General features: G+C 42.7%; 2 protein-coding genes across 4 annotated transcripts in view; both read right to left on the bottom strand.

The window, feature by feature from the left end:
- slc12a6 (solute carrier family 12 member 6) overlaps positions 1–12,135 on the bottom strand; it is a 44,292-nt gene extending 32,157 nt beyond the window's left edge. Inside the window, exons 1-6 of one of the 3 annotated variants that reach the window (XR_013820475.1) lie at positions 11,969–12,135; positions 5,753–6,341; positions 3,841–3,932; positions 3,579–3,707; positions 1,629–1,775; positions 683–737 (exon numbers count right to left, since the gene is read on the bottom strand). Coding sequence is in view for 2 of the 3 variants with exons in the window: in XM_079865906.1 (XP_079722032.1) it covers positions 683–737; positions 1,629–1,775; positions 3,579–3,707; positions 3,841–3,932; positions 5,753–5,936 (607 nt within the window). In the remaining variant the exon portion in view is untranslated. The remainder of the gene's footprint in view (positions 1–682; positions 738–1,628; positions 1,776–3,578; positions 3,708–3,840; positions 3,933–5,752; positions 6,342–11,968) is intronic. The other 2 variants (XM_079865906.1, XM_079865905.1) reach the window with 2 other exon arrangements.
- Positions 12,136–12,359: 224 nt separating this feature from the next.
- The window catches only part of nop10 (NOP10 ribonucleoprotein homolog (yeast)), a 525-nt gene continuing 384 nt past the window's right edge, over positions 12,360–12,500 (bottom strand). The window contains exon 2 of the mRNA XM_079865918.1: positions 12,360–12,500. This exon is cut by the window's right edge and continues 52 nt beyond it. Coding sequence (XP_079722044.1) covers positions 12,412–12,500 — 89 coding nt within the window. The 3' untranslated portion in view covers positions 12,360–12,411.

The raw sequence follows: 12,500 nt of genomic DNA, 5'->3' as shown, positions 1-12,500 counted from the left end.
CACACACACACACAAAAATAATATATTTATTAACTAAATTTATTTATAATATATTAAAATAAAATTAATTAAATTCATGAATTAACACTGTATATATATAAATTTATTTATTCTGTAATGTATTAATACATAGATATTTAATATATATATTTATTTGTATGTATATATATATATACACATAAATAATATATATTTATTAAAAACATTATTTATTTATTATAAATAAGTTAAAATAAATTAATTCATATACATAAATTATAAATTCATATAGATAGACAGATAGATAGAAAGAGATCACCAATAAATTCTTTATTTATGATACATATATTATAAAATTGTATTTTTATGCATTTATTTTTAATATATTATAATGAATAAATAATTGATATATCTAAGATCACAATAATTTTTTGTAAATCAAGTAAATTTAACTCATAAAGTGGAAAAAAATTCAACAGATATTCTTATATGGGCTGGAATAAAGTTATCGTGAAAGAAATCAGCACCTAAAATTTAGATTTTGACCAAGAAATGGTTCGTGTTCACATCATCATGCAAACTAAACGATCACAGTAAATCTCACTGTGGCTCCAACAATTATACAAAATGCACAATTAATGGGAAAATGTGAGGTATTGTGGAGTCTCGAGGCTGAGGACTGAAGCTGAGAGAGGAGGTTTACCTGGAACGACTCCATTAGTTGCGATGGCACTCATAGATATCGCCGTCAGCAGCGTCTGTCGGGACAACACTCCGTATAATCACACACGTTAATGACAGCACTCCACGTTAAGCCTCTCATGTGCTCAAGTAAATACGCCAGTCACTTGTCAGAGTAAAAAATGTACTTGTCCGGCAAAAAAAAAAAAAAAACGTTTTTTATTTGTGTGTTATAAATATAATTTTTTCTGAAGCAATATTTTTCATCAGGCATTTTTTCTCTAATCTTTTTAAATACATGCTTCATCTTTCATTTTAAATTCTTAAATTTCATCAATAAATAATGTTATGAGATTGTGTTAAATATTTTTTGAATATACAAATAAGAAATGTTGGAAGGAATGACACTTTCAAACACGAAACTAAAGCACCAGTAGGTGGCGGCAGGAGACCGTCTTAATGAGCGAGTCATTGAGTCATTCATTCAAACGATTCGTTCAAACGGCTGATTCGTTCAGGAATGAGGCAGTTGTTTATGAATGAGTCATTGAATCAGTGAATCGTTCAGTGATGAAACGGTTCCTGTGAGATGCGTTACGGTTCTTTGTTTGGAACAATTTTCGCCGCTGAAACAGAACAAAAACGGTCAATATTGCGTCTAAAACGTAAGTGAGCAAATATGAATTACTTGTTTATGAAATCAGTGTCACATTTTCAGTCGTGATGGTATTCAGCACTCTTGCTCATGTGATGTTGCTTAACTGCATCATGTTATAAATATAAAACACATTTTGAATGTTTACCGCGGTGTGTTAATTAAAGTTTCTTTGTGTGTTTCCATTTTCTCCTCATGAGGCTGTGAGAGCCTCAACAGCACCTTTGATGATAATTGGTGATTACCTTTTAGTGATAATCAGACTTCTTGATGTGTGTGTGTGTGTGTGTGTGTGTGTGTGAGAGAGACTCACACAGCAGCAGCAGATGAAGACGATACACAGCGCCTGAAGAACCCCTGCCGTCCCGACGACCCACGTGAGCCTGAGGAAGAGGATCACGCCGAAGATGTTCTGCAGGCACGGCAGGTACACACCCATGAAGGTGCCCATCTGAGGAGACTGCAGGAATCATGGGAGATTCAGTGAGTGTGTGTGTGTGTGTGTGTGTGTGTGTGTGTACACACCCATGAAGGTGCCCATCTGAGGAGACTGCAGGAATCATGGGAGATTCAGTGAGTGTGTGTGTGTGTGTGTGTGTGTGTGTGTGTACACACCCATGAAGGTGCCCATCTGAGGAGACTGCAGGAATCATGGGAGATTCAGTGAGTGTGTGTGTGTGTGTGTGTGTGTGTGTGTGTACACACCCATGAAGGTGCCCATCTGAGGAGACTGCAGGAATCATGGGAGATTCAGTGAGTGTGTGTGTGTGTGTGTGTGTGTGTGTGTGTGTGTGTGTGTGTGTGTGTGTGTGTGTGTGTGTGTGTACACACCCATGAAGGTGCCCATCTGAGGAGACTGCAGGAATCATGGGAGATTCAGTGAGTGTGTGTGTGTGTGTGTGTGTGTGTGTGTGTACACACCCATGAAGGTGCCCATCTGAGGAGACTGCAGGAATCATGGGAGATTCAGTGAGTGTGTGTGTGTGTGTGTGTGTGTGTGTGTGTGTGTGTGTGTGTGTGTGTGTGTGTGTGTGTGTGTGTGTGTACACACCCATGAAGGTGCCCATCTGAGGAGACTGCAGGAATCATGGGAGATTCAGTGAGTGTGTGTGTGTGTGTGTGTGTGTGTGTACACACCCATGAAGGTGCCCATCTGAGGAGACTGCAGGAATCATGGGAGATTCAGTGAGTGTGTGTGTGTGTGTGTGTGTGTGTGTACACACCCATGAAGGTGCCCATCTGAGGAGACTGCAGGAATCATGGGAGATTCAGTGAGTGTGTGTGTGTGTGTGTGTGTGTGTGTACACACCCATGAAGGTGCCCATCTGAGGAGACTGCAGGAATCATGGGAGATTCAGTGAGTGTGTGTGTGTGTGTGTGTGTGTGTGTACACACCCATGAAGGTGCCCATCTGAGGAGACTGCAGGAATCATGGGAGATTCAGTGAGTGTGTGTGTGTGTGTGTGTGTGTGTGTGTGTGTGTGTGTGTGTGTGTGTGTGTGTGTGTGTGTACACACCCATGAAGGTGCCCATCTGAGGAGACTGCAGGAATCATGGGAGATTCAGTGAGTGTGTGTGTGTGTGTGTGTGTGTGTGTGTGTGTGTGTGTGTGTGTGTGTGTGTGTGTGTACACACCCATGAAGGTGCCCATCTGAGGAGACTGCAGGAATCATGGGAGATTCAGTGAGTGTGTGTGTGTGTGTGTGTGTGTGTGTGTGTGTGTACACACCCATGAAGGTGCCCATCTGAGGAGACTGCAGGAATCATGGGAGATTCAGTGAGTGTGTGTGTGTGTGTGTGTGTGTGTGTACACACCCATGAAGGTGCCCATCTGAGGAGACTGCAGGAATCATGGGAGATTCAGTGAGTGTGTGTGTGTGTGTGTGTGTGTGTGTGTGTACACACCCATGAAGGTGCCCATCTGAGGAGACTGCAGGAATCATGGGAGATTCAGTGAGTGTGTGTGTGTGTGTGTGTGTGTACACACCCATGAAGGTGCCCATCTGAGGAGACTGCAGGAATCATGGGAGATTCAGTGAGTGTGTGTGTGTGTGTGTGTGTGTGTGTGTACACACCCATGAAGGTGCCCATCTGAGGAGACTGCAGGAATCATGGGAGATTCAGTGAGTGTGTGTGTGTGTGTGTGTGTGTGTGTGTGTACACACCCATGAAGGTGCCCATCTGAGGAGACTGCAGGAATCATGGGAGATTCAGTGAGTGTGTGTGTGTGTGTGTGTGTGTGTGTGTGTGTGTAGAGCGTCACCTTGCGTGGCTTGCGCTTCTCTCCGATGCTCTCGGCCTCCTCGTGCTCTCGGGCGCCTTGTGTGAGGTTCGTGTAGTTCGCCAGACGACTGAGCAGAGACGACACCTTGGGCCGAGTGTCCATCTCCTCCTGCAGAGAGAGAGAGAGAGAGAGAGAGAGAGGGAGAGGGAGAGAGGGAGAGAGAGAGGGAGAGAGAGAGAGACATTGATCAGATAGGGTAAAGGGTTTAGACTGAGACACAGAAATGACTCAGAGAGCAAACCTCAAACAGAGCCAGATTCCTGTCGTAGAAATCATCGTCATCGATGGCGTGAGAGTTATTGATGTAAACGCTGGACAGCTTCACTCCGTCACCTGACACACACACACACACAGAGAGAGAGAGAGTCATCAGCGGTTTAAGGGTTAATATGAGTGCTTGGGAAACCTGTCTGGACACAACCGTTACTTTCACTGTTTGCAGATACGAGAATTAGACCGAACAAAACTTTCAGAAAGTCCATGAAACTGGAAGCATTTCTCCTTATAATCAGTGCAGGACCACATGACGTGTGTGTGTGTGTGTGTGTGTCGACATCAGCACACACACTCTCACTTCCCCAACACACACACGCACACACACACACACACACACGCACACACGCACGCACACGTGCACACGCACACGCGCACACACACACACACACACACACACACACCCACCTCTGCCTTTGTTTCACTGCATTCTTCACTGAGGTGTGTGTGTGTGTGTGTTGTCCACATGTGAAGCTTTAAAGCAACATGAATAATTGTGTGTGTTTGAGCTCAACACCTGCACAGTCATCACTGCAGCTTAACACACACACACACACACACACACAGAACTTCCTGTATCAGACGAAGAAGAGTCACACCCTCATCGCTCACTCAAAGAGATGAAGGAGACAAAACATGCAAATCTGACACGATAAACGATAAAGATCCAGTGCTGTTATTGTTCACTGAAACTAAAGCCATTCAAAAGAGTTGCTGTCAATCAAAACAAAGCTGAAATTAAATTAAATATTAATATTAGAATCTAAAAGATAATTAGATAATAAAAGTATATAAACATTTAAAAAAAAAAATAAAAAAAAAATGTTTACGTATAATTTAAAATGCTAATTCAGACTATTAATTTGCTACTATAAATATTAATACTACAGTAGTATATAAATAATACAAAAATATCACTGATTAAAGTATATTTTTGTTCATTTGTGATATAAAAACTTCAAATGTGCTTTAATACCTGCGATATTCAGTATTATTTAGCTTTATTAATATTTTAAATTAGCTTTTATTTGTAAATTTTTAGTTTACATATTAATTTTAATTAATGTTCAGTCATTTTGCTGTGCTTTTGTCGTTTTATTCATGTTTTATATATATATATATATATATATATATATATATATATATATATAGGTTAAATTTATTTTTATTTTAGTTTTTGTTTTTTAAATAAAATTATTGTGTAATACTGTTAGTTATTATTTATTTCCAGTTTAAATCTGCATATTGACGATATTTAACCTTTATAAAGGGCAATTTTTCACCTAATCATTTTAAAATTACAACTGCATTAAATAATGTTATGAGATTGTTTTAAATATTTTTTGAATTTACAAATAAGAAATGTTGGAAGGAATGACACTTTCAAACACGAAACTAAAGCACCAGTAGGTGGCGGCAGGAGACCGTCTTAATGAGCGAGTCATTGAGTCATTTATTCAAACGATTCGTTCAAACGGCTGATTCGTTCAGGAATGAGGCAGTTGTTTATGAATGAGTCATTGAATCAGTGACTCAACCGATTCGTTCAAAACGCTGAATCGCTCAGTGATGAAACACGGTTCCTGTGAGATGCGTTACGGTTCTTTGTTTGGAACTATTTTCGCTGCTGAAACAGAACAAAAACTGTCAGTATTGCATCTGAAATGTAAGTGACCAAATACGTACACTAAAACAAATGCAGAATCATTCTCTCGTTTTGGTGATTCCCTACTTATTTTTTGTTATTGAAATTATCAGGATACTCGTCCGGTCGGCCAAGTAAAATTCTCTTTCACTCGCCTCTTCAAAAAATCCACTTGTCCCAGACAAGCAATAATGTCGAGCCCTGCACACACACACACACACACACACACACTCACCGTCGCTGAGCTGCTCTCCCTGGTCGGGCGTGTCGGAGGTCGTGACCCCTGCGGACGCCTCGCTGCGACTGACGCTCTCCCGCGAGCCGAAGCGGACCCTGGCGTGTGTGTGTGTGTCCGGGGGCGTGTCGGGCAGGTCCTCGGCTCTGATTGGCGTGACGGTGAAGCGCACGGACGAGGCCATGGCTTCCGGCGCCGGCGGGTCCGACAGGGCGGCGGCTCCACGTCACACACAGCTCACGCTCACCGGGGGCGACACACACACACGCATCGCCATGGAGACACTGTGAGTGTGTGATCTCGGGGAGATTGATGATGATGTCACGGTTTGAGTGCTTGATAGTAACAGCAGTGACTGTGTGTGTGTGTGTGTGTGTGTGTGTGTGTGTGTGTGTGTGTGTGAGTGTGTGTGAAAGAGGAATGTGGCCCAATAGGGCTTGTTTTCGCTCAGATCAGCGTTTGAATCTGATTTCTGGCTCGTCAGCGGAGAGTTTGGAGGAACGATTTACGTAATGAAACCGCTGAACTGAAGTGTGTGTGAAACATTAACATTCCTCTACTGTAAGACGACATACATGAAGCTTTATAGCTGTCATACATATGTGTGTGTAAGAGAGAGAGTGTGAGAGAGAGTGTATGAGACAGTATTTGTGAGATTGAGTGTGTGTGTGTGTGTGTGTGTGTGTGTGTATGTGAAGGGAAAGACAAACAGAACAAAACAAGCAGTCAAAAACATGATTAATTTTAAAACTGAATTGTTGTATTGTATTGAAATATGTCTTTTAGTATAGACGGAGAGTGTTGTGTGTGTAGAATTATATATATATATATATTAGGGCTGTCAAACGATTAATCGCGATTAATCGCATCCAAAATAAAAGTTTGTGTTTACATAATATATGTGTGTGTACGGTGTATAATTATTTTCTATATATAAATACACACACATGCATATATATTTAAGAAAAATGTGTTATTTATATATAAAATATTTATATATAATATAAATTATATATAATATAAATATATATACACAGCAAATATTTCTTAAATATACATGCATGTGTGTGTATTTATATATAGAAAATAATTATACACCGTACACACACATATATTATGTAAACACAAACTTTTATTTTGGATGCGATTAATCGTTTGACATAAATTAGTTAGTTATATTAGTTAATATATATAATATATATTAATATATATAATTAGTTATATATATATATAAATAATTCTACACACACACACACACACACACACACACAAAAGGACTAGCTAGACTGTAGTAGCATTATATTAGCTGCCCAACTGGGATCACGGTTACAACCCAGTGAGCCGTTAGACCCATTCGGCCACAGAATCATCAGTGTACCACAGTAACCACGGTAACACCACAGTAACACTAACACCACAGTAACACTAACACCACAGTAACCACAGTAACACCACAGTAACCACGGTAACACCACAGTAACACTAACACCACAGTAACACTAACACCACAGTAACACCACAGTAACCACAGTAACACCACAGTAACCACGGTAACACCACAGTAACACTAACACCACAGTAACACCACAGTAACACCACAGTAACACCACAGTAACACCACAGTAACACTAACACCACAGTAACCACATTAACACCACAGTAACCACACTAACACCACACTAACACCACACTAACACCACAGTAACACCACAGTAACACTAACACCACAGTAACACCACAGTAACACCACACTAACACCACAGTAACACCACAGTAACACTAACACCACAGTAACACCACACTAACACCACAGTAACACCACACTAACACCACAGTAACACCACAGTAACACTAACAGTAGCACCACAGTAATACCAGTAACACCACAGTAACACCAGAGTAACACCACAGTAACACCACAGTGATACCAGTAACACCACAGTAACACCAACACCACAGTAGCATCACAGTAACACCAACACCACAGTAACACCACAGTAACACCAACACCACAGTAACACCACAGTAACACCAACACCACAGTAACACTAACACCACAGTAACACCACAGTTACACTAACACCACAGTAACACCACAGTAGCACCAGTAACATCACAGTAACATCAACACCACAATAACACCACAGTAACACCACAATAACACTAACACCACAGTAACACCACAGTAACACTAACACCACAGTAACACTAACACCACAGTAACACTAACACCACAGTAACACCACAGTAACACCACAGTAGCACCAGTAACATCACAGTAACACTAACACCACAGTAACACCACAGTAACACCACAGTAGCACCAGTAACATCACAGTAACACCAACACCACAATAACACCACAGTGACCAGACTAACAACACCACAGTAACACCACAGTAGCACCACAGTAACACTAACACCACAGTAACACCACAATAACACCAACACCACAGTAACACTAACACCACAGTAACACTAACACCACAGTAGCACCACAGTAACACTAACACCACAGTAACACTAACACCACAGTAACACTAACACCACAGTAACACCACAGTAACACCACAGTAGCACCAGTAACATCACAGTAACACTAACACCACAGTAACACCACAGTAACACCACAGTAGCACCAGTAACATCACAGTAACACCAACACCACAATAACACCACAGTGACCAGACTAACAACACCACAGTAACACCACAGTAGCACCACAGTAACACTAACACCACAGTAACACCACAATAACACCAACACCACAGTAACACCAACACCACAGTAACACTAACACCACAGTAACACCACAGTTACACTAACACCACAGTAACACCACAGTAACACCACAGTAGCACCAGTAACATCACAGTAACATCAACACCACAATAACACCACAGTAACACCACAATAACACTAACACCACAGTAACACCACAGTAACACTAACACCACAGTAACACTAACACCACAGTAACACTAACACCACAGTAACACCACAGTAACACCACAGTAGCACCAGTAACATCACAGTAACACTAACACCACAGTAACACCACAGTAACACCACAGTAGCACCAGTAACATCACAGTAACACCAACACCACAATAACACCACAGTGACCAGACTAACAACACCACAGTAACACCACAGTAACACCACAGTAACACTAACACCACAGTAACACCACAATAACACCAACACCACAGTAACACCACAGTAACACCAACACCACAGTAACACCACAGTAACACCAACACCACAGTAACACTAACACCACAGTAACACCACAGTTACACTAACACCACAGTAACACCACAGTAACACCACAGTAGCACCAGTAACATCACAGTAACATCAACACCACAATAACACCACAGTAACACCACAATAACACTAACACCACAGTAACACCACAGTAACACTAACACCACAGTAACACTAACACCACAGTAACACTAACACCACAGTAACACCAGTAACATCACAGTAACACCAACACCACAATAACACCACAGTGACCAGACTAACAACACCACAGTAACACTAACACCACAGTAACACTAACACCACAGTAACACTAACACCACAGTAGCACCAGTAACATCACAGTAACACCAACACCACAATAACACCACAGTGACCAGACTAACAACACCACAGTAACACTAACACCACAGTAACAAACACCACAGTAACACCACAGTAACACTAACACCACAGTAACACCACAGTTACACTAACACCACAGTAACACCACAGTAGCACCAGTAACATCACAGTAACATCAACACCACAATAACACCACAGTAACACCACAGTTACACTAACACCACAGTAACACCACAGTAACACCACAGTAGCACCAGTAACATCACAGTAACATCAACACCACAATAACACCACAGTAACACCACAATAACACTAACACCACAGTAACACCACAGTAACACTAACACCACAGTAACACTAACACCACAGTAACACTAACACCACAGTAACACCACAGTAACACCACAGTAGCACCAGTAACATCACAGTAACACTAACACCACAGTAACACCACAGTAACACCACAGTAGCACCAGTAACATCACAGTAACACCAACACCACAATAACACCACAGTAACACTAACACCACAGTAACACTAACACCACAGTAACACCACAGTAACACCACAGTAGCACCAGTAACATCACAGTAACACCAACACCACAATAACACCACAGTGACCAGACTAACAACACCACAGTAACACTAACACCACAGTAACACTAACACCACAGTAACACCAGAGTAACACCACAGTAACACCATAGTAGCACCACAGTAATACCAGTAACACCAGAGTAGCACCACATTAATACCAGTAACACCACAGTAACACCAGTAACACCACAGTAATAGTAACACCACAGTAATACCAGTAACACCACAGTAACACCAACACTAACACCACAGTAACACCACAGTAACACTAACACCACAGTAACACCAGAGTAACACCACAGTAACACTAACACCACAGTAACACCAGTAGGCTAACACCACAGTAGCACCACAGTAACACCACAGTACGTTTATGAAAACATGATGCCTAAACACACCGTTGGCCTGACAGCTCACTGGGTTCGGCTAGTTTGGTCCAGAGCTGTCTATATAGGGAACTCACTGGGTTCGGCTAGTTTGGTCCAGAGCTGTCTATATAGGGAACTCACTGGGTTCGGCTAGTTTGGTCCAGAGTGCTGTCTATATAGGGAACTCACTGGGTTCGGCTAGTTTGGTCCAGAGCTGTCTATATAGGGAACTCACTGGGTTCGGCTAGTATGGTCCAGTGCTGTCTACATAGGGAACTCATTGGGTTCGGCTAGTATGGTCCAGTGCTGTCTATATAGGGAACTCACTGGGTTCGGCTAGTATGGTCCAGTGCTGTCTACATAGGGAACTCGCTGGGTTCGGCTAGTATGGTCCAGAGTGCTGTCTACATAGGGAACTCACTGGGTTCGGCTAGTATGGTCCAGTGCTGTCTACATAGGGAACTCACTGGGTTCGGCTAGTATGGTCCAGTGCTGTCTACATAGGGAACTCATTGGGTTCGGCTAGTATGGTCCAGTGCTGTCTATATAGGGAACTCACTGGGTTCGGCTAGTATGGTCCAGTGCTGTCTACATAGGGAACTCGCTGGGTTCGGCTAGTATGGTCCAGTGCTGTCTACATAGGGAACTCACTGGGTTCGGCTAGTATGGTCCAGTGCTGTCTACATAGGGAACTCGCTGGGTTCGGCTAGTATGGTCCAGAGTGCTGTCTACATAGAGAACTCGCTGGGTTCGGCTAGTATGGTCCAGTGCTGTCTACATAGGGAACTCACTGGGTTCGGCTAGTATGGTCCAGTGCTGTCTACATAGGGAACTCGCTGGGTTCGGCTAGTATGGTCCAGAGTGCTGTCTACATAGAGAACTCGCTGGGTTCGGCTAGTATGGTCCAGTGCTGTCTACATAGGGAACTCGCTGGGTTCGGCTAGTATGGTCCAGTGCTGTCTACATAGGGAACTCGCTGGGTTCGGCTAGTATGGTCCAGAGTGCTGTCTACATAGGGAACTCGCTGGGTTCGGCTAGTATGGTCCAGTGCTGTCTACATAGGGAACTCGCTGGGTTCGGCTAGTATGGTCCAGTGCTGTCTACATAGGGAACTCGCTGGGTTCGGCTAGTATGGTCCAGTGCTGTTTACATAGGGAACTCACTGGGTTCGGCTAGTATGGTCCAGTGCTGTCTACATAGGGAACTCACTGGGTTCGGCTAGTATGGTCCAGTGCTGTCTACATAGGGAACTCACTGGGTTAGGCTAGTATGGTCCAGTGCTGTCTACATAGGGAACTCACTGGGTTAGGCTAGTATGGTCCAGTGCTGTCTACATAGGGAACTCGCTGGGTTTTGCGACACAATCTTGCCGTTGGTTCCTGCGACAAACCTGCACCTGAGCGCCTCCATTAAGCCAATTATAATCCGATCGCAGACACACACCTGACAGGGGCTCAAATTAGATAGACGTCCTTATAAATATCACTAAAAAACTCTTTATATAACTAATAAAGCCTCAGCACAGGCGCGCGCGAGACGCTTTCATGATGTTTAAAAGCAAACCCGCGCGAACAGTCGCAGTGTTATTATTATTCACTTCTGATCAACACGATCGATTAATTTCACTCACTTACCCCCGGACTGCTGTCACGGGTCCACCGGAGCCGGTGCTCGGGTAAAGTCCAGTGTGTGTATCGCCCCGGTTTCAGAAGGATCATCAAATCAGCACGTTTGACTGAACGACGGGCGTAAGCGCGCTCACGAGAGCAACGGTCCCTGCGTCATGACGTACATGCGTAGGATGTGCTGTAGGGAAATGTAGTTATCCGCGTGCTATTTACATCACGAAAAAAACTACAATTAGACTATTTTATCATTTAAATACCCATATTAGCAATTACTTGCAAATAAAAATGACACACAATTACACAAATATCGCATTTTATTTTATTTCACATGAGGATCGTTGAATACACACACACACAAACAAATATGCCTTTAGAAAATAAACATGACATTGTTCAGTTAAAAAAAAAAAAAAAGAAGATATATATGGTGTAAAAGTTCATGGTTGCGATCAGAGCACGGGTCGCGGTTGCTGCGTTAGCAAGAGCCCGAAGCGTTTCTTGATGGTCACGCGGTGTCGGGAGAACTTGTCGTCCGGCG

This window comes from Squalius cephalus (assembly GCF_949319135.1).
Source record: "Squalius cephalus genome assembly, chromosome: 3".
NCBI lineage: Eukaryota > Metazoa > Chordata > Actinopteri > Cypriniformes > Leuciscidae > Squalius > Squalius cephalus.
This window is presented reverse-complemented; position numbering and strand designations above follow the sequence as displayed.